Source organism: Liolophura sinensis, unplaced genomic scaffold (assembly GCF_032854445.1).
Source record: "Liolophura sinensis isolate JHLJ2023 unplaced genomic scaffold, CUHK_Ljap_v2 scaffold_41, whole genome shotgun sequence".
NCBI classification, from domain to species: domain Eukaryota; kingdom Metazoa; phylum Mollusca; class Polyplacophora; order Chitonida; family Chitonidae; genus Liolophura; species Liolophura sinensis.
This window is the reverse complement of record NW_027017980.1, coordinates 105,162-128,995: the sequence shown is the minus strand read 5'-3', so window position 1 is coordinate 128,995 and position 23,834 is coordinate 105,162. Positions and strand designations below refer to the sequence as shown.

The following is a 23,834-nucleotide window of genomic DNA, read 5'->3' as shown; positions in this document are numbered from 1 at the left end:
TCCTTGACTGAGTAGTGGGTGTCTTGATTGATGAATGAACCCGTTGAGTTCGATTTCCTTAAACCATCACCGAGAGAAAGTAATTCCTAAAACGTTATTTTAAGATTTGCCTTCAGAAGTCTGAAGGAAACAAACCAGCTACAAAACACACTACGTATTCACCTATGTAAATCCACGTTGTTTCCTACATAATTAAGATATTTCGCTGTAAAAAGGTATTTGTCTACAAATAGACTTCGTGACATGACACCTTGGTTTGTGGTCATCAGTTTCTCCCCGAAATCAAATGATTCTTGAGGCTGTGCCAGTGAATCTAATGGGCTCCCAGACGCCCATGTCTTCTGAACCAAATCTCCTAACCCCCGTGCGCATGTCGGAATAACCCGTGACGTGGCTGACATGGTACGGATATGGCCTCTCCTCTCTGGTAAGAGATACACGGTGTGACATCCTGACTCTGTCACCTACGTGATTTTCGACAACGGAGTTTGCCAGATCTAGTTTGACTGGCACCGTCTCAACGGATTTACATGATGAGCTTGATACATCATATGCAGTTATTCATATTTCACTCAGCGACTGGATTATACTGGTGGCTACAACCCATTAAATGACGACTATTCACTGAATAGACTCTTGGACGAAATATATTCTGATAATAATGGTTTCATTTTATGTCCCCGAAACCATAGATTAGATGGCTTAATACATCCTTTATGTCTCATTTCTTCACTTCTCAGAACCGGCCCAGCGGGTCTAGGTAAAGCCTCTAAATATCGTATGCCATTTATTATTTAATCGAGATGCCCCTAAGAACGTGAAGTACTAACAGTCAACAGGCCATCTTCATCTTTTGTACAGTTCCGACATTTACGATGTCATTAATTTATGCAAATGATATGCACGCCAGCAGTCTGAAATGTCGGCGAAAGATGTCGCCCAAAAATGTGGTCTGGAATTATTGATTCAAAGTCTAGTTTGCTGAACAGTTTGCAAGAAGTTATTTTTCGTCACGTTTCTTCATATCCCTGTGAAGCTAGTACGCTTATTGTGGAGTCTCTTGTGATTTGTTTCATGACGGAATGAGAATTCGCCCACATTCCGAAGTTACCGTCCCTATCCACGCAGTTCAAACAAACGCCATGATGGTCACAGAAAACCCCGCGTCGATATAAAACAGTGATTTTTATACGGTCCCTCGTGAGTTCCTCATACGCCTGAATGATATAAAACAGTAATTTTTTGATGGTCCCACGCATGCTTATGCATCCACTATACCTGTCCTCATACGCCTTATTGATATAAACAAGTGATGTATATAACGCAACATTTGTTAGTTTTGATTAATTCCAACTATTGAAAAAGTCAACCCACTGTGTAGTGGGTTGTTTAAAGCCAAAAAGCCTTTACAAACGTCATGTAGTCAAACTTTACATACGTCATGTAGTCAAACTTTACATACGTCATGTAGTCAAACTTTACATACGTCATGTAGTCAAACTTAACATACGTCATGTAGTTTTTAGTTTTTGCACACCGACGTATTCGTATAAGATTGAGCATACACAACTGGTGTTTGGATTCTTAATCAACCTGTAGTGATATTTTTTGTAGCATTAGGAGCTTTTCCGGCTGAGCATTTAAAAGGGCTCAGTGCGGAAACAACTGGCCAATGTGGTCACGTGTTCGAATCCAGTTACTTCTGGCGAACTATTATTTCATGTCAGGATATTTTAGGTACTTGACAAGATGTGTGGATACCCCTCAACAACAACCGCCTCTGTGTGCGTTTTCGTCCGTGTATGAAATTCAACGATATTCTTGAGCAAATCATGCCAGCAAGTAAATAAACTGATGGATATTGCTCAAGCCATGGTGCTAAGGGGCATGTAAAGTGCTAGTATTTCCTGCATTTAAATAAACAGTTAAAATGAAACCCTAATCGAGTTTTGCTCTGTTTGCATTAATATTTTATATTGCACCATTGAATCAGCAACACATGTGATGAATACAAAACACCGAATGAACCACATACAACAAAAGTTGCCCTAACAGCTGATAGAGACTCAACATTCCTCAGCTGTTTGCCTTTGGTTTAGATGGTGGGTTGCCTGATTGATAAATAAACCCATAGAGATTACAGGTCGATTTCCTTAAACCATCACAGAGAGAAAAGAATCCCTAAAAACTGGCTTCAAGATTTGTCTTCAGAAATTTGAGAGGAACAAACACACTATACATATTCACTTATATATGCCCACGTTCTGTCCCAGATAATTCAGATATTTGGCTGTAAAGTTGTATTTTCTTTCAAAGACCTTGCCACATGATCCGGAATTAATGGTTGATTTATGCTCATCAGTTTCTCCCCGACATCAAATGGATCTAAGCCTTGAAGTTGTGCCGGTGAATCTAATGGGTTATCAGACGCCCATATCTTCTGAACCAAAGCTCCTAAGCCCGTGCATGTTGGCGCATGTTGGAATCCCCTGTGACGTGGCTTACATGCTACGAAAGTAGCACCCCGCCCCACCCGGGGTAAGACAAACACGGTGTGACATCTTGACCGTGTCACCTACGCGATTCTCGATAATGGAATTGCCAGATTGAGTTTTATTCGCAACGTCTAAACGGATTCACATGATGAGCTTGACACATCATATGCAGTCATTTGTATTTGACACTACGACTAGAATATACTGATGGTTACAACCCATTCAATGAATATAGCTGATGGACGTAATCATTTTTACAATGGTTTTTTTCATTTGGCCTAAACAAAGATTTTATTATTTAAGTTCAGCCATTCCGTCTTATGTCATCACAAGTAACCATCGACCAAGCAGCCCAACATGTTGCATCTAAATATCTCACCCTACGGTATTTCTGCTTACTTTGCACACACGATGTTTCCTCCATCAAGCAGCCCGAATTCCGTCGTAAAATGGAAATATATATTTTTGGGTATCATGTATATTAAGATTTTTTTTTTTTTTTTTTTTTGACTGGTGTTTTACACCGTACTCAAGAATATTTCACTTATACGACGGCGGCCAGCATTATGGTGGGTGGAAACCGGGCAGAGCCCGGGGGAAACCCACGACCATCCGCAGGTTGCTGGAAGACCTCCCACTTACGGCCAGAGAGGAAGCCAGCATGAGCTGGACTTGAACTCACAGCGATGTATATTAAGAGTAATGAAGTATCGACATATAAAATAAACCAATTGTATTTTTTGAAGATTTCATTACAGCTCACAAGTTATCGATTTCAGTTTAGTTCGTTAGGAGTTCTGCAATTAACAAATTCTCACCACGTTCTAGAATCTATCACGTTTATTGCTGAGGTCTCCTGCGATTTCATAACAGAATGAACTTCTACTCACTCCATAGCTATGAAAGACGGTTCTCCTTGTTGATTGTTGTACAATAGGCTAGGACACCTGCACACCCAAACTGTTTTCTACATACGGAAATAATATTGTGCTCAGCGACAAAGCCACTTTATACTTCGGTTATTCCGGTTTCCTTCGCCAATCAACCCGATATAACGCTGTCATATAGTTGAGAATTCGTTAAAAACACAATTGGAATAAATAAATAACGCCAACTTTTTGTGGCTATAAAATAGGCAATAGTAAGATGTATCATGGCCATTTCTGATTTATTCATTTATTTCTGGTTATGGATAGATAATGTAATATTTATTTATTTGAATGGAGTTTTACGCCGTTCTGAATTATATTTCATTTATACGACGGCGGTTAGAGTGGCGGTGACAGAAAACCGGGTAGAGGAAAGTCCGGTGAGGATTTTCATGGGCGAATCAGTATGGGCGCAACAATATTTTTATTCGTCATAAAATAGGTGAGATCACACCATCCTTTCTGTTTATGTTTTACTTGGGTTTTATTACTCTCTAGGGGTGACTTTACCATCTTATTTCATACCGCTTCTCGCATGTTTATCGTGACTGTATAAGCGTTTTCAGAAAAACGTTTGTCAAGGCCTTGTTTGTGCTCTGTAGAAAATTGCAGCTTGATCGTTCGTAGCGGAAGGCAGTGGGTCCAAGTCTGGGGTAAGCTAGACATGGAAAGATTAGCACGCATCACACTATCACGGAGTGTACCTTTACTTCATTTGAATATAAAGACATCAATTCGTTTTAATGCAATAAACAGAGTTTACTTTTTGTGGTGGATACTTAATACTTGATTTAGATGACAATACAGCATTTTGAGTATTTCTAGAACAGTGGCGATTAAATTGCAATTAACATCACTGTCTTTTTTGTTTAAGTATTTATATGAACAGGTAGAATAAAACCCAGTCTGAGGTAAAGAGGCCGTATGTCATCGGTTAGGTGTGACCATTTGTCAACTGTCATGCTGTCGTCTCCGTTCTGATTTTACTACGATGGTCTGTAGGGAAGGTGTTAAGTGAAAACTCATTGCCAACGTTCAATGTACTTGTCAGTTCAATATAGATAGTATACGTCGATCTCGCTTGATGATGGCCACATGTACGTTCATAAGGTGTATGTCGTTAACATGATAAGCGCCATTCAAATTCAGTTTATGTATACAATCGAGATGAGTGTTACTCAAATGCAGCTTCTCCTGAAACTCATCCATAAACATGGACGTATACACTCGGCATTCGCCTACATGAATACATTATGCAGAAGCTATAGAATTCAGTTTCTGATCTGAATTTTCATGTCTAAGCTAGTTGCATTATTTATTTCCAGCATGGTATTTTTTAAGAACGTGAAAACATGTAAGACATGACTTATTGCCAACCATACGTGTATATCCTGAATTTGAGGTTATAAAAACATCAACAAGGCTTTTTTTTACTTGAGAAATATCGGTCTTACCATGGCGCTGCTCACATCGAGGCAAGCCCTTCACACTGTGGATATTTTTATAATTCTGCCTTACTGCCAAAACCGTGCGTTAATACACTCACACAGAGACTCGAGCTTCTCGTTATCATCTAATTTTTCCAAAACTGAACGACATACACGAACAATTACGTTGTTAATTTATTTTGACCGGGGTATTTTAAGTGCCCGAAAAATTGCTCAAGATGGTAAATTACAATGCATATAGTTCCTAATTTGTGTTTGTAATACAAATTTTAGCCACACTTATTTGCTTGGAAAATGTCGGTCTCAAAACTCGCATATTTCTGGTGCTGCCTCAACGAAATGCTTTGACGAAGACAATAGAAATAAAGATCCACCCCGTAGTAATGACTCTCACCATACTTTAAAGTTGATGGGCAAGCTTAGTCATAATAACTGACAATTGTAAAATCCCAGTCTTGCCCTTACTTAATATACTGACACTATTTCGCTAATATGTAATGTACGCCACGATTTCAGCGCATGCGCAGGGACTTGCATTTTGACATTTCCCATATATATGAGTTAAACGATGGAAAATATTGAAGTGGCTTGCTGAGTTGTAACCTTTACGGTTGTTATTAAAACTTTAAAATGACTTATTCATTTCATTCCTTGCTTCCTTATGTATACTTCCCAATACTTTTAGGATATATCTACAAAAATATAGTCGATACATCCCTTGTGTTGAAGAGTTCAGACATATCAAACCCCGGGTTGAAGTACCACAAGAATAAATGACAATGTGTGGTAAATGCCAGGAAATAAGCTGAACTGATACAAGAATGCCATTAAGAATCGGTTTGGCTATCGGAAACATCTACTTGCTACAGGGAAGTACTGAGGCTTGGCGAGACAAGCGTTGTCGGGTTAACTCTTGCTCCGATCGACATATAATGTCATAGGTACTTGTGACGATGCGTAGGTTCTTAACAGCTTTGATTTATGACATACAGCGTATACTGATACTGCGGATACTGCGTTGAATTTGAACGGACCTCGGCCTTACACGATGTCAGTTTTATTCAGTGACCAATCTCAATCCATTTCAAGAAACCCATTTAAAGCAAAAATAATATTTATTTATTTATTTATTTGACTGATGTTTTACGCCCTACTCAAGAATATTTGACTTATACGACGGGGGTCAGCATTATGGTAGGAGGAGCAAAAATTAATATATTTCCATTCGGTTGGTTTTAATTTTCACCAAGCGATGTTTCTTGCTCATTTAAAAAGTGGAAATGGCACTTTACAATTTTACAAAACACATTTTTCGGAATAACTCTGCTTGGCACAAACATATGGAATTTTCCCTTTTCTTGATCTGCCGGTAAGCTCCGATCACACATTCAAGGATCAATCTCCTGCGACGGCACTTGTCTTATGGTCAATAAGCTCAGGATTCCACCATTTACAAATCCCACCTCTTATCCTCCGCAGGCAGAACGGTTATAAATAAATGAAGAGCTCTGATAATCACAGAGTTTTCACAACAACACAGCACACGTCTTCACACCTCTTCACAATCGATCCCCGTGTAGTTATCACCTTGGTATTATTGAGCCACCTTTCTTTCTATTCATACATAGGCAGCGTCGTGTAATTAGACAGCATTTTTAACCACGTCATAAACAACTGCTCTGGAAATAATCGCTGAAATAAAGATGTTTCCTTGCACATGCATCACTTAAATCTGCATCATTTGAATGGTTTGATTTCCAAGATTGAATTAAGTTTTCTCTTTCACAAGGCTCATTGGTAACACTTAAAATCAAAGTGATTCTGAGGCAAAATTACCACAAATGTATCACCACTGGTTAACACTAGAAATTTGCACATACAATATGTGTGAATATCAGCATCCGCAATTCGCATCCATTCCGTCAATTAATATGCGGCATGGGTTCGTCTGCTTATACGTTGCAGCACTTGTATGTCGAAGCCGAAACATATCTCCAAATACTAGGGAAAAGAGAAATTCAACTGAATATGTGACCGAATTAAAGCGTCGAAACTGGCAATAGTATACCAGCCCTCAGCCGTAATGGACGTTCTGTGTCATCAATCGCAAACCAATTTTCCAAAAACAAAATAAGTCAAATACTGAGGTAATATATGAAGTAACAGTTTAACAGTAAATAGGCTGCATACATACTTCATAAGTTGTTATTAATCGAAATATAAGAATCTCAGGTGCGCTTCGACTGGAACTGCTCATATGTCTATCGTGACGATGAGAGGCTTCACAAGAAACAGCGAACGCGGGAGCACTGATTCTGTTTTAAGAATGAAAACGACACTACACTGCACAAATTAGGTCTTTTATAAAGGAGGTGCCAAGCTGAGAGATCTTTTATCTCCCTGGAATTAAAAGAAAACCATAACTAAAGCAAACTGACAAGAGACCGTACTACTGTTGTGACTGTTGTTGTTTCTCAGACTTTATTTTCTGTGCTTTAGTCTAATTATATTGTATTCCTGTATAAACTTGGATTCTGTGGCTGGACTTAATATCCCCGCATTCTGGTCCCTTTGTATTGTATTTAGTGTATTTGTGTATTAAATGCGATGACAATGTAACATTTTGAGTTATTCTAGACCAGTGATGTTAATATTGCAATTAACATCACTGCATACGTTTACCCAATTCTGCTTGAACCATGATGTTGAGGAGGTGGAGGGGGGAGGGGGGAGGGAGGAGGGGGGGGGGCGGGGGTATGTAACTGAGGTCAATTGAGGTTATGTAACTGAGATTAAGAGGGCGTATTCCATCGTGTGACGATTTGCCATCTGTCACTCCGTCGTAGTTGCGCTAGGTTAACGCTCTTTGATGTAGTCGTAGTTGCGCTGGGTTTATGCTCTATGTTGTATATGTTACATTATATATTACCTTCTGGTTCACGAATACAATAGAAGCTGATATAAGTTCTAAAGAAAACAAACGCCAATTTGCAATAGCTGCGACATTCCGCAAGACGTTGACTTAAACGTAAGTTCCTATGGTTAATTTACTGGCCCAGTGATGAGAAAATCACAAATTTGTCAAACCGATCTACATGTAGAGTGACTTGTTCCAAAAACAAAAGAAAAATTCCTCATTAATGTCCTCACCGCTAAAACCCATTCAGATGCGTTCACACGATGCGAGTTGTCGTGTGGATATCAAATAAAACAAAATCTATTTCCTACGGGTCTGTATTCCTTGACATCTGAGGTGTTTCAGGTTTGTTGTAGGCTACAAAATCGGTACGACAAATTGAGCCGTGAGAAAGGGGCTTAACACATGATTCGCCCTTGACTTATTATCAGATTTTCCGACCAATACCTCGAGAGGGTTTCTGCGTTGCGAATTTTTCAGTTGAAAATTACGTATTGATTTGAACAGCCAGGGCTCAAGATTGTAATTTGTGAAGATCAACGATTCTGAAACGCCTTGCAAATAAACGCTGAGGAATGTTATTCTATCGTCGAGTTGTTTTCCACAGCATCTTGTCATTCGAAACGAAATACCCTCAGATAATAATTGCATGTCTGTCACATTTATGTTCACTGAATGCCTTGATTGATCGAAATACGGATAAATAACCAATTAATCAGATCAATACATTAAATAATATTTATTAATTGATGTGTTATAGTAATTCGGTGGAATCGCCAAATAATGGGATTAAAACTACTTTAATTGAAAGAATTACCGGGATATTCCTTTTGATTGTTTTATTTATATGACTTTGTTAGACACCACACTAAAAAAGTAATTTCTTTTGAAATACCTATCTTTTTACATTACATTTCATAAAACTATGCACCACTTAGCAAACAAGTCGTACATTTATTCACCTGGTTTTTGTTCAATGGCGCCACCCATGATGGCACGGAATTGCCAACAGTGTTACAAGATGGAAGCCAGATCAAATTCATGCATTTAGTGTGACAAAGTTACAAGATGTTAGCCAGAATAAAACCATTCGCCCCATGTGCAAAGTTACAAGATGGAAGAGAGAATAAAGTCATGCTTTCAGTGTATCAAAATCACAAGATGGAAGCTAGATCAAAATCATTCACCCAGTTGCAAGATAGAAGCCAGACCAAAATCATTCACTTAGTGTGTCAAAGTTACAAGCTGAAAACCTGGCCAAAATCATTCACTCATAAAGTGAAAGTTGAAAGATGGAAAGGAAGCCAAAGTCATTCACTCAGTTTGTCAACGTGAAAAGATAGAGTCGGTCAAAACAGATCATTCAGTCTGTCTCAAATGCTTACAGACAGATCACATTTCTTCTCCCACTCTCTCGTTTCTAGAACACTGAGTGGTAATTTCTATGACGCACGGACAGGCTGTTGCCATGCTTTCCCATGAAAACTAAACAAACGTTGTCACATCCGTTGTATCTATTCACTTTGAATGTTTTTTTTTTACTCTGCCAGAAGGAAAAATCCTTAGCATGTAGTGTCTAGTGTTTGCCTAAAAGAGGGCCAAAAAAGAAATATCCTGACAGCATCATTAAAGTCTATCATTATGTTTTTAAAGAGAGGGTCGCGGAGTGTGGGGAGTGTTGGAGTGTGGGAAGGGAGGTCAAATCATTTGCTCAGTGTGTCAAAGTTACAAGAGGCTAGGGATATCAATCATTTGACTGGTGTGTCAAAGTTACAAGAGGCTAGGGATATCAATCATTTGACTGGTGTGTCAAAGTTACACAATGGAAGAGACAACAGATAATTTAATCATTGTATCAAAGTTGGAAAATGGGGGATGGGGCGTGGAGGGGTAGGGGTGGGGTGGGGGTTTTGGTTACTTTGCTTAATCTGCTTGTCAAAGATACAAGGCTTTGATTTTTGTATGTTTTCCGGTGTATTAGGCGCCACTAACTTCAAATCTGCTTTGTGTTTTGTCTGTGTTTGTACAGTTTTTAGACATGGTTAAAAACTAATTTTAGGATTTCGAAGTTACTTAATTTCAGTGGCCTGTGCATCGAAAACCATGAAAGCTAAAAATTTGTAATTTGCACCAATTTGTGATTCCGTGATACCTGGAATGTAGTAAACTTGACCCACACTAACCAAGAGGGTTAGTCAAGAGGATAAGAGGATTACATGCTCTTGAACCGTCCATGATTCCCGAAAACGAACTGCATATCTTAATATCCCATCGTGCTGAACGACTGTTATAAATATTGTCATGTCGCAATGTGTTCTGTTCTGAAGCAGCAACTAAAAGACATTCGTGAAACTGGAAGCCGTGAAACTGCAGGCATTTCTCGTTCAGTTTTATTCGCATTTAACGTCTAGAATATTGAGTATGACACATTTGTAAACTGTTGACATACTTGCTCCTTGAGGCGAAATAACAAGTGTCATCTTCAAAAAAAGTTGCTTTGTATGTATCCAGCTATATACATACTTATTTATTTCATTGATGTTTTACGCTGTTCTTATATTTCACTTATACACCAGCATTATGGTGGGAGGAGTGAGTGCTTAGGTTGTAAAGTCGTACTTAACAATTTTTCAGTAATATGACGACGAAGGAGTCCTAAGAGTGCATGTAATGCGCCTCCTTGTTGCAGGACGAATTTCCACCGCTCTTTTATATAGTGCTGCTTCACTGAGACGACTTACCGAAGGCAGGTGAGTCGTCTCTCCGAAGCTAATATACTTAAACGGGTCAACCAGTCGTTGCACTGTCCCCTTCATGCTGAACGCCAAGCAAGGAAGCTACAACTTCCTCTTTGAAGGTCTTAGGTGTGACCCGTTTTATAGTGGGAGGAAATTGAGCAGAGCGCTTGTACATACAGTAGGTTACTATGGCAGCAGGGAAATATATCCTACGTTCGTCTTGTGTTTCCCTTAAAGAAGGAGATCAAATATTTCACTATAGCATAAAATTAATAAAGGTTAATGGTTTAAAACAAGCTGTGTAAGTATTAAGATATTTCTTGTGATAGCAAATGTGTTTTAGGGCGTATCAGTGCTGGGGAGAATATCTTATCTGTCTTTTATCCGGTGGAAAAATTCCGCGTATGCGACTACAAGTACCTTTTCCCGGATTTCCAAGCAAAGAAAGATTCAATATAAGCTATAGTAGTAACCCATTTATGACCAAACAAGCGAAGGTTAATATAATATTTAGCGTTATGCAACATTACATTGTTCGAGAGTGACAAAACAGGCTGTGTGGTCCTAAACCATTTGTTATCTTGCTAGCCTATCACAGAAATCATACTGTTGAAACTTTCCTTTACATACTTTCGACTATTCTTTTGGATATAAATGCGAAAAGGCAACACCACGAAAGGGTGATACCACAAAAGAACGCCGTTCAGACATCAACCAGCCAGGCAGCCAAAACTTCCAGGCCCCGATTAACAATTTTAGCTTTTGGTTCTCCCAGTGGTGAAGTCTCTTTCCTCGGGGAAATGAATAGCGCCAATGCGACCCAATTCTCGGACGAATTGCATCAAACTCATGCTGAAATGTCAGCCACGGGCTCAGTGGAAGAGGATTAAGTTTGTCCTGGATTAGGATTTACTCGGGTTATAAATGAATGTTTTAAAACATTTTCTTAGAGATGTGAGATAGACATACAGCGTGGGTGGTCAATCAAGTGTGATAGATCCTCGACTGTTTTGTATTCTCCCTCGTTCCCGTCCCAGAATAGCATTAACTTGTTGAATAGTTTGTTGGTTTCGTGTGTCGATGCCTCTGTGGCGACTTTTTTTACTCTTAACCACAGGGACCTCGGCTGGTTTAATTTCGATCTCTCAATCGTTTCGCGCGGAGATTATAGTATATTCGTCCGCCTCAGTTCTTAGCAATCGCGCGTACAAATCTTCATGCATATCCCGTCTCGGCTTAGCCCCGAAAACACGATCCGTATTGACCCGGGCACAGGGAATCCGACTAAAACATTAACGTCCTCGGTAAATGCCGATGCTACGTTCGCTATCATTAGAAAATCTGCTTCCCAGAATGCAACTTTTCGGGCACAAGAGAGACTACTCCAGTGCCGTCGCCATTGGGATACACCGAAATGATGGCGAACGAAGAATGCATAATCGACGTTATATTTTTGGTTCGGTTCCACAGAATAGCAGACATTCACGAAATGGCTTCTATTACCATTACCCCTTTATCCGAACTTCAAAAGCAACGACAACAACAAATAGATATTGTCTAAACATTTAAAAAAATCTGTTGAATATAATTAAATTTTAGATAGCCTCTGGAAAATATATGCCTACAGTTGGCTCTATCTCATATATGTGCAGTTTGCCCTACCTAATGAGACATGTTCATGTAGTTCGTTCACTTGGGCTATTTAGTAAGGCATATGCCTGACGTTCGTTCTATTACATGAGGGCTAAATACCTGTAGTTTGTCCTAATTAATATGCACTAAATATGTCTGTAGATTGCTATCTTTATTGCAGCATATGGTTTTAGTTCGCTCCCCTTGACGAGGCATATGTTTGTAGCCTTTTTTATGGCATTTAAGTTGATAAAGTTAGATGCGTTGATATGGCTACTACAACTATTATCGTGGAAAATGTTTATTGTTTATTAAATCTGTTTGTTTTATATAACTCATGAACATATAAGCCAAGTATTAGTGTACATTTTCGCACTCATTCCTTAGGCCTTCCACATCGACGTTTCCACCGGTAAAATAATCGTATTTGTTTAACTCTAGTAGACAGGTAAAGAGGGTTACCTGTTAACAAGACATGATCTTGGAGGCTGCGCTGAAAGCTATTGACGAGATGGACATCTTGTAATCCGACAGCTATGTGTTAAGGAGCCTGGATTAGTGTTTTTCTGTGATACTGCTATAGTACAATCCGATTCTCGTTGCCTCTTCTAGCGCACAGGCGTGTACCGGACAAAACACGTGTCTGATTAACGGTGTAATCTAATAGTATCTAATAATACAGTTGGCTTTGCAAACAAAACAGCGGCAGCCGTATTCCTATTGTTCACTGAAACCTTTTAATGTATCACTTGGACGGAAAAGGTCGACAAGGTCTCGATGCGACAGCTTCAATGGCCGATGTTGTCAATGGTCGGTGGCGATGTAAAGTTTATTGAGATAGGGAAAAGCCGCAGTTCAGCCTGATCAATGGAGGAGAATTAAGTTGTTGTCGTGTTGGGTTTGATCTATTAATAACAACTTTTGTACCTAATAACTCTAATATAACATTATGAAAGCCATACATTTGAACGACTCTTTCATGTTCGAATTTTAAATCTTTCCTGCCTATAACAAGTTGGGCCGAAGCTGTACTTTTTCCCATTATTCGTATACGGCCTTCTTGACGGTAAATCGCCGTTTGTCCTGAACCACTTGTCCTGTCCACCAGCATGGCGTTCGTATCTATAGTAAACTATAATCTATAGCCTTGCCTAAGCTGAATTTTAGGTGTGGTAGATTTATTTAAGCGCTGCCAAGGTTGTACTATTTAACCCAGTAAACCCTATCTCCGCTGTCAGCCAATTAGCGTCGAGTCTGTTTCCTTCAAGACTTAATTCTAGGAGACACTTATGTATTTATTTATTTATCTTTCTATTATTATTTTTTTTTCTTTTGGTATTTAACACTTTACTCAAATATCGCTCACTTATATGACAGGTTAATGGGTGGGGGGGGGGGACTTAAGCTTAATAGGAGTAGACCAATGACCTTTTCAGCCAAGTAACATAGCAGTTTGTTGTTGTCTAAACCCAAACTGATATACTGAGTTACCCAGTAAGCCTACGATACAAAATTGAATCACAGAACCTATAAGTTACGGTAAGTAGATCACTGACTTAAACATTCAAATGGACATAACATTGATGATCGTTTAGGGCTGTTTAGCTGTTGCTTCGGTAACTCGGCATTGCACAAAGGGAGAGGTAAAAAGCATCCTTTGATGAGTGCGTATATATCACCCCCGTGTGAAGTCTGCGAGTAAAGCTGGCGTCGCAACCTGCGTGATACAAACGCCATCGATTTGACACAATAACATTCATGCAGTTTCCAGAAAGTAATGATGATTTTTATGCTAACATATTGTGTCAACATTCATTTGACGACTGAATCACGCTTTCAATTAGCACAGCTAATTTTTGTCTATTAACTTGTCATTCGTCGTCTGTACATACGCTAATTTTACCATCACTGTCTCTTACTATCACTTGTTTCTTTACAGTATTGCCGCATTGTTATCATTTGCAGCTCTTCGACTTTTAAACATCTCACTTCACTCATGCAGACACAGTAGGTCATTAGATTTTGGCTTTCATACCTCCCTCTATAGACGCATCAATACACGAGGGTGGTGTAAATACATGGAGAATTAACCTGATTTTGATTGGCGGGTCCAGATTTTACATTTGCCTGTATGGTAAGCTCACCACGAAATGGCTGAAATATTGTCAGTCTGTGGTTAAACCTCAGTTGTTCATCTTCATGTTAAAATTTGGCCTTAACCATGCATGGATCAATCTGTAAGACGGTATTCCCAGAGACTCTCCTATCACGAACATTCCACTATTTAATGGACAAGTACTCCAGTACTAGTACTCAAGTACCCCTTTTACTATAAAATCCTCTTCCATTACTGAGGACCTGTTTTTATAGCGCATATAGTTAGTACCAGAGCTCTTGAAATATAGGTACTTACTACCATTATTGTGGTATTCGTTCTGTACAGAAAACACAGCCCTCACTTGGTGATCGTCTTCGGAATTGGTCTACCGTGGTTCTACTTGGTTTTCTCTCGACTGTTAAGTCCTTGTTCATAAATAGGAGGTCTTTTTATTACCGGAAATGTTGATCTCCGGTAGAATATTGTGGGCACGTTTGCCATTTCCAGTACACACCAGGTCTCTACTGTTAGTGGAGCTGGCTAGTGTTTCTGATGCACTAGTTATCTCAAATGATTTGTGCTGCCTTTGTAAACGATATGGGTGTTTCATGTTGACTACAAATTGAGTAACTCCTCTTTTTGAAAAAGTGCAAATCGGTTTCAAACGGGACATTAAATATGGTATTTTTGTATACTATGTAAATTTGTTTATGCACGAAACAAACATTGTTTTTTTTTTCTCTCCAAAACATCCAAAAGCAATTTCGACTGCACCTTGACGAATAAACGATAGTTCGCGATATTTGTATCTTATGAAAGACTTGTATGGCTGGCTAACGGTGTATATCATACCGACAATTTCCTGAAAAACCCAATCGATAATGTGCGCTGTATGAAACCCTTGCATCGCTGCTCAGGCAGTTATAAATACACTCGATTTATCGGGCGACCACCAGCAGGCCGGGACGCAGCGTCATTTTAGTCCGTCTGTTTTGGGGAATTTGCCATAGCGATTAGTTTATTTGTTTGGACACATCGAGTTTACTTGGAAGTTTTCCGTGCGTCGGGGGCGTAAGTGATGATACCTCGGAGTCTGTACAATAGCCTCTTGATGAAGTATCGAATGTTCCAACAACCAATTCGAGGCAAATCATACGGCATCGGACAGCTTCAATAGCAGCAGGAACCCTCGCGCGTCACGCGCACAGCCCCTTCACCATTGGCTCAAAACGCTCGTGATTTTCTGACGTCACAGGGGAAGGTACTTAGTACAGAAAAGGCAGTTCATTTCGTTGTAGGCCACTGGGATCTGATCAGGGAGAGCAAATAGGGGTAGAGGGACAAACATTAACTCGAGAGGATAAGCGACAGGACTTGGAAGGTGAAAAATACCGGCTTCAACCGCCCGAAATTCAAAGGAAAAGAGCTTCATGTAAGTTAATTTTTTTTATTCAAACGTCATTTCGTCTACCTCTCTAACTAAAAGACTTTTTGAATGGTGGACGTGTGATGATCAGCTTCATGGGCTCCAAAACCGCCACATTGCATTTGATTTCAGTTAAATGACTTTTTTTTCATTGTATTGTTCCCTTGATAAATTACTTGGCATGCCTTGCTAGTTATGGCGTTTATCTTAACATAACGGGTACCTTCCATTCCATTATGATTATTGTAGTTATTATCATTATTGTTACAACTTTGTAAAACGGGGTTGAGGAGGTAAGCCGAGGCGTTTAGCCCATAGCTAATGCCTCGAATAGGTTAGAAATAATATTTTTCTACATTTTTTATTTTTATAATTTTAAGACATCTAACATATGAATGTAAATGTGTTTGTAATTATGAAGCCTTTTTAGTATCGCTATGAAAGATATAGCCAACTGAAAATACCCAATGTTCAGTTACGTCAAATTGATGCAGTTTTAGACTCCGCCAAATCCTGATTTAGGGGCGAAGTAAGCTACGCCCTAGAACATAATTTGAACTGGACTTGTAGCTTCGAACTTCGAATCTCTTTGGCAACGACATCCTTAATGTTTACATCAAAAAAAAATATTGTGTTTGATTTGAAAGAATATTCTTTAACCATGAACTGATGTGAACCAATTTTAACACGATTGATTTACGTGTTTTGGAAATAGCGCAGTACGTAGGGGGAGTGTTTTTTAATTTGCCATTTCTGCACAAATTATTTATTTGTTTATTTGATTGGTGTTTTACGCCGTACTCAAGAATATTTTACTTATACGACGGCGGCCAGCATTTAAGCGGGAGCAAACAGGGCACAGCCCGGGAAAACCCACGACCATCCGCAGGTTGCCGGCAGACTTTCACAGATACGGCTGGAGAGGAAGCCAGCATGAGCTGGACTTGAATTCACATAGACTGCATTGGTGATAGGCTTCTGGGTTATTACGCTGCGATAGCGCGCTAACCAACTGAGCCATGGAGGCCCCTATGCGCAAATTAGATTTTGACTTAAATCATAATTTTGACACAAAGCAAACTAATGTAAAACTTTGTTATAAGGTTTGTGAAGAATTTCAGAGATCATATATATGTAATATTTCCATGTCCGGCACGAAGACAATGGTAAATCATAGTGAACAGCATTGAAATAACTAGCCGGTGTCAGAGACATGCCGAATGCCTTCTGCCTGATACTCGCACTTTTAGACAATGTTATCCTTTGCTTTACTCCTTTGTGTTGACATTGTGCAAAATTGTGATGTAAACAACTCACGAATTAGCGGTCATTTTGCATATGCGTATATGTCACCATTAAGATGACATGTAACACTGATAAACGACGGCCAGTATAAGGCCAAAGGTGGGTAGTTTTCAATAAGGAGTTTCCCCCACCTAGAACATACTGGCGCAATATCGTACAAGTGAAAAAAAAAGCAGCAATCAGTGATTATTTCACCAAGTTGAGTTTTTACCAAGACAAGCTTTCTGCTGCAGATTTGGACACCTGACACATGTCTGCAATCCACACAATTCTATAGCCAGCGAATAATTAAGTTTCGTTGACGTTTTACCATTTTGTAAAATAATGGTTTGCCTACATTTTAAGGAAATTTGTCAGGTATCTGGAAAATGGGCAATGGTTGTATCAGGCCACTCTCCAGTGTCCTGCATCACTAAAACTATAAATTGACAACAGATGTAAAATAAAGATTGCAATCAAACCCTTGAAAAAATATGTTTTTATGTTTTGCCAAGTGGACCATTCGATATTAAAGGTTCCACAAAGAATCCATTTGAATATGAATCACAATAACAGGTTGTAACTCTTCTTGAAGAATATTTTACCACAGGGGGAGCTTCTGCAATGTTAGTTTACCAATGATGTCTCCGTGAAGGAGATCGTTGGGACAACTGCTTCCAAGCAATATGTACTTTAGAAATTTTAGATGATTGTGTTTTCTCAGACACACCTTAAATTCAAATCCATCTGAAACCAGATGGCACTCTAGGAGAGCAACAAGTAAATTTCCCCGTACCTGCGCTTCTACCCGTTATCGTATGATCGTTCCAACAGAGAGACAATACTCTGCTAGGTACTAGTACAAGATGAAGGAAAACTTAAGCCTTTGCATCTTTCAAATCTTAAAAAATCGTTTAGACAAATTCCGGTTGCGGATTCAGATTTGAGTTCCACTAAAACACAATGCAGTGATGTCTGATCCGAGGCTGAACTGGAATCAGAATCTCATCCAAATCATTGTTTTGCTTTTTTCCGTAAATTTGATGGACATGCGAGCAGATAAACAAATAAATGTCGGTAACACATAATGTTCTGTTTGGAGGATTTGATTTGATTTGATTTGATTGGTGTTTCATGCCGTACTCAAGAATATTTCACTTATACGACGGTGCCCAGCATTGCGGTGGGAAAAAACGACCATCCGCAGGTTGCTGGCAGACCTATGGTTGGGGGAAAATGACCACTCCGTGACTGTGTTAACTATATAATTCTAGACGTACAACATAGAGAGTAAAACCAGAGGAGGAATCACACCGTGATAGCTGACAAATGGTCACACGTATCGAGTGAAATACAGTCTCTTGTCAGTTTACCTCAGTTAGACCTTTATTCTCACTCCTCACTTCAAATATACAGAAAAAAGTGTTGTTGACCGTCAGATTGTCTGCACTTTTGTGGTTGGAGAAACATCTCAAGGCTTAATTATACGCTGATAAATTCCATAGGATTCCTAAGATTTAGTTACAAGTTTCAAAAAAGCTGTATGTTGTAAAGGTCGAATGAGAGAAATGCAGAGTGAATCTGATCAAGTACATATTCCATTATGTTGCCTTTAATATACTTTCTTCACGTAAATATAGATCAACCAATTAAATTTGAGATGGAAAGTAGAGATTTGTGAACGTCAGCAAGAAGAGAACCGCTTATAGATAGGATCAAGAAGCATGGCTTTTAAGAGTGTTTCAGGTCGCCGTGTCAACGAAGTTACTGTGGTCAACCCTAAATTTAGGCTGCAAAAAGGCTCAATCCTTAAGTTGGTATATGTACTGACACAGTCTCCACAGGCTTTAACAGCACGCAGAGCGCTTTTGTCAACCCATTAACACCGCCTCGTATTTAGAAACATATCACCAGCTTATTTCATAGCTGCGGAAAAGCGCATTTGCACTGCGGTCACCATACCGATTTAAAGCCGTGTATAGTACATCGCTGATAGGGGCCTACGTGGCCGAGGTGGTTAGCATGCCACCACAGTGCAATGACGCAGGTGCTTCTCACCAATGCCGTCGTATAAGTGAAATATTCTTGAGTACCGCGTAAAACACCAATCTAGTAAATAAATAAATACATCGCTAATGCGTGGTTGGTTTTGTGTGGATTGAGAGTTCAGGTTGGTTAGACGCCGTAGTTTTGCTGAGAAAAGAGTTGAAAAAAAAGGTGTGCAGTATGTTAATTGGTGGTGAGAATCAATAGCACGCATTGTAAATTAGCCACGCAGGAGCAGGCTGGGACAGAGTTGCTAAAACACCAGCCTTTTTAATTGCTATGGCACACGAGGTGTGGGTTTAAATGCGGCCTTTGATAAGGAATTTTTACATTTACCCTCCTCTCACTTTTTGATGGGTCGTGGTGACAATAACCAGTGAACTACGCTTGTGTGACCACTTGTGCAGTCAAACATTTGTTGAAGGTTACTTGTTTTCTACCATTAAGGCGTAAGTATCCGAATATCAGGCGTGGGAAAGATTGTCACCAACTTGCAAAAGGCCGGTGGTTTTCTCCGGCCACTCCTTTCTCTTGTATGCATTGAACATGAATCCATCGCATGAGGGAAAACATATGGCGTTAAAAACTAAATATAATTAAGTAAATGAATCAGCTAAGTGCACGGACAAAATATAGAACTTATGCCAGCACCACACTTTCAGAATTTAAGGCTTTGTACGGATACAATAAACAAAAATGGTATAATAAACGAATGTTGATGGTGTACCACTTTCCAGAAACCAGCCTGTATCATCTGTTCTCAGAGGAATATATTGTGAATACTTATGTGAGTTTGCCACGACATGGCTATTAGGGATAACATCTATGCTGCATTAAACCATGATCATTCATTTATACATATTCAAATATGGCTATCGACTTGGGTGAGAGCCACAAGTGTTAAGCTTTAAAGTGATGAAATATCTTGATGACGGATTTTTGATTTTCCAAACAGCAACTAATAATTTCCGGTGCCATTTGCCAGAAGCAAGTCGTGTGATACAAGCTGTTAAGGCCTGGAAACTTAAGGCCTCGGATCAACTTTAACACGTCATCCCGCGGTATCTTGCAGGCTGTTGTGATTTTTTGATGATGTCGAGAAATCTGCTTTTTCTGCTTTTTTTTTGCGTATATCAAAAATGAAGGCTTTTTTTACATTTTTAACCCATTGTGTGGTTTCTTTTCACTTGTGTGAAACTTTAACATGCAAGGTATACTTTATTTATATCAAGTTACGTGAATGATCATTTACACTCAAACAAGCCTAGCTCTCCGTAGCATTCTCAACCCTTATTATGGGCAGGCCGAGCTTAGTTTTGGACTATAACCAGTGTTATGCATAAATTTTTGAACCCTGGGGCCATAAATTCCGTATATTATGTCGTGATTTTTAAATTTTAACTCGGTCATTGTTTAGTGGTGACCAGCTTGTATGACTGTTTAGGGGGTCTTAAATGAATTCTGACTACAGTTTCTTTGTTTCTGTGGATGAAAGTTTGTCGGCTGGTTGCCCAAGGTCAGTGGTTTCATCCAGGTACTGGAGTTTACCCCACGAATGAATATGAACATCACCATCGTACGGGGTATAAATTCTTGAGTACGGCGGTAGAAGAATTACTTTGGAGTTTGATAGGATGTCGCTAATAAACATAAATTACGACATTTTTTTTTTCTCTTTTCAGAAAACAAACTTCTTTGGACTGAACACAGAATTTTAACTATGGCCGCATTCGAAATAAAATCCACTCTGTGCGTCTTAATACTCATCGGTAAGTTGTCACTCACTTTTTGGTATCCCATCCTTCAATGCTCGTATCGTAAAGTTTATGCGTTTTAGGCCAAATCTTAGGCTAACCAGAGGCTAGGGGAATTTATATTCCTCATGCTGATTAAGATCACTACGTTTGATATGTGAATAGTAGCAATCCAAGTGCAACAGAGATACATATTTGGATTATCGACAGCTTTTACACGAACATGTACGGTAAGCGATTTGGAGACTGATTTCATTCATTCGCCAAGAGCATTCCCTACGTCTTTCTAGCATCGTTGAAAACTGCTCCTCTTTGCATGATTCCGTCCTAGTTTCGTACTTTGTATGCTTTCTTAGTTGTGTTAAACGTCGTTTTGGCCTGGAATGTTCATTTTGATTTTACGCCTGGTATATGACCGAGTGGTGATATAACCATAACATAGATGACACATTTTTGGATAAGATACGGCATCCGACGGTGATAACATCTTGGATAAAGTAAAGAAACGGCTTCAAACGGTAATAACATCTTGGATAAGTTAAAGATAGATACCTCATCTGACGGTAATAATTACCTTGGATAAGGTAAAGGCACGGCATCCGATGGTGATAACATCTTGGATACAGTAAAGATACGGCATCTGACGGTGATAATTATCTTGGATAAGGTAAAGGTACGGCGTCCGACGGTGATAACATCTTAGATAAAGGAAAGATACGGCTTCAAACGATGATGACATCTTGGATAAGGTAAAGATATGGCTTCAGACGCAATTAACATCTTGGGAATTGGCAATGCGATCATTGACCTGAAACGTTCATTTTGGTCAACGCATAGATTTAAATGTATTTATTTTGCAACGAGCGGTTAATTAACTATAGCATTAGGGAAACGTCTCAGGTAAGGTAAAGATACAGGATCAAACAGTGATAACATCTTGGATAAGATAAAGAAGAGGTTTCAGACGCTGATAAAATCTTGGGAACTGGCAATGGATTATTGACCTGAAACATTCATTTCCTTCGACGCATTGATTTAAATGTATTTACTTAGCGACTACAGCATAGAAGAAACGTCCTGGATAAGGTAAAGATACGGCATCAAACGATGATAACATCTTGGATAAGTTAAAGGCACGGCATCTGAAGGTTATAACATCTTGGATAGGGTAAAAGGTACGGCATCAAACGTTGATAACATCTTGGATAAGGTAAAGATACGACATCTGACGGTGATAACATCTTGGATAGGGTAAAGGTACGGCATCAAACGATGATAACATCTTGGATAAGTTAAAGGCACGGCATCTGAAGGTTATAACATCTTGGATAGGGTAAAAGGTATGGCATCAAACGTTGATAACATCTTGGATAAGGTAAAGATACGACATCTGACGGTGATAACATCTTGGATAGGGTAAAGGCACGGCATCAAACGGTGATAACATCTTGGATAAGGTAAAAATACGGCATCTGACGGTGATAACATCTTGGATAAGGTAAGGATACGGTATCTGACGCTGATAACATCTTGTATGGAGAACCTTCGCCTCAGAATGAATGCAATAATGTTGAAGTGGCATGAAGGCGCCTGGTATGAAGAGTCGCCAGACGGAGTTTATCATTCCTGGGGTGTCTCATTTGCTCATTGAGTTTCTTGAGTGTCTCATAAGGGACATTTTTGAGAAATTCAAGGAAACGATTTAACAACAGTTCGTATTCCGATGGGCACAATTTCCCCTTTCGGCAGGCGTACTTGGGCTTGAACACAACACCTACAACAAAAGGGATAGTTTTCAGTTTGACATTGTAAATTATCCTCAGTGGGGGTAACACCAATCTGAGAGGGTATGGTGTGGACTATGGTGCCTACTGTTCGTTTCATGTATTAGATCCTGAGCGTTTTGGAACGGCCCGGTACTCTGCTTCATGGATGCGTCTAAGTTTGCTTAACCCGGTTCTAAGTGCTTTCTGTTCATCGTGTTGAATATTGCCTCGTTTGATATTTTAACAGTTGCAATCTGACAGCATATTTTTGTGCATTTGATTCACAGGTACCCATCAACTAACAAGGTTCACGATAATGATTAAATTTATTCGCCTTAAAACATTATTTGCTTTTTCATTCTTCCAGAACATTTCCTGTGTCTTTCTAGCATCAGCGAAAGCTGTTGACTATTTTTCTTTATATGAAACAGTCCTAATTTCTTACTTATATACTTTCTCTGTTCATCGAGGGTTTGTGTTCAACATTGTTTTTGGTAACTTTTATTGCGGCCAATGACACAGAACGCCCATTAAGGTTGACAGCGCATATACCAATGTCTTTTCTGACGTCTAAATCGCGTAAATGCCACATTTGTGCAGGCCTTTAATTCTCCACGATATAACTATAATCTATGCACCGAAACAGACATTCGTATACCAGTTGTCAACAAAGATGGACGTTACAGGTCATTAATAGCAAAACGACGATTAACACAAGCTAAGAACTAAGAAAGTATATACATACGAAAATAGGACGGAATCATGGAAGGAGAAGAAGTCAACAGTTTTCAATGATGTTGGAAAGACCCAAGGTAAATTCTAGGCGGCTGAGTGAAACCAGTACTCAAATCGTGCACCATTCATATATCCAGTGTGGCGATCTAAGTCAACCCGATGAATATACCGCCCCTAGCCGAGGGCTAAGGGGAAATAGACACATAAAATACTGTCGAAGTTCGCCTGAAGGCATAATCAATCGTCGCCGTTTTAATATGCGTGTCGTGAACAATCAGCATATAGCAGGAGGCATGGGTTCGTCTCGATGACAGAAATTCGTGTAACTTTAACCAAACACTCACACAGCATGTTAGTCTTCAGCCTCAGCTGTTCAATAGAAAATTTGTAATCTGCCCGTTGTTTTTAATCTGGATATTGTCATGGAGATCCGTCCAAGCCGCACTGTAATTATAAAAAATGACGCTGAGACCGTCCTGCTTCTGTACACAATTCAAAATGAGAGCTAAATCTAACTGACTGATGCATTAGAACAGAACGGAAGTCTTGGGCTGGATTATCCGTTA

General features: G+C 39.4%; 1 protein-coding gene across 1 annotated transcript in view; it reads left to right on the top strand.

Annotated features, from left to right (window-relative positions):
- The first annotated feature begins 15,255 nt into the window (after positions 1–15,255).
- Positions 15,256–23,834, top strand: part of LOC135481404 (uncharacterized) — a 33,727-nt gene continuing 25,148 nt past the window's right edge. The window contains exons 1-2 of the mRNA XM_064761232.1: positions 15,256–15,689; positions 20,696–20,782. Coding sequence (XP_064617302.1) covers positions 20,734–20,782 — 49 coding nt within the window. The 5' untranslated portion in view covers positions 15,256–15,689; positions 20,696–20,733. The remainder of the gene's footprint in view (positions 15,690–20,695; positions 20,783–23,834) is intronic.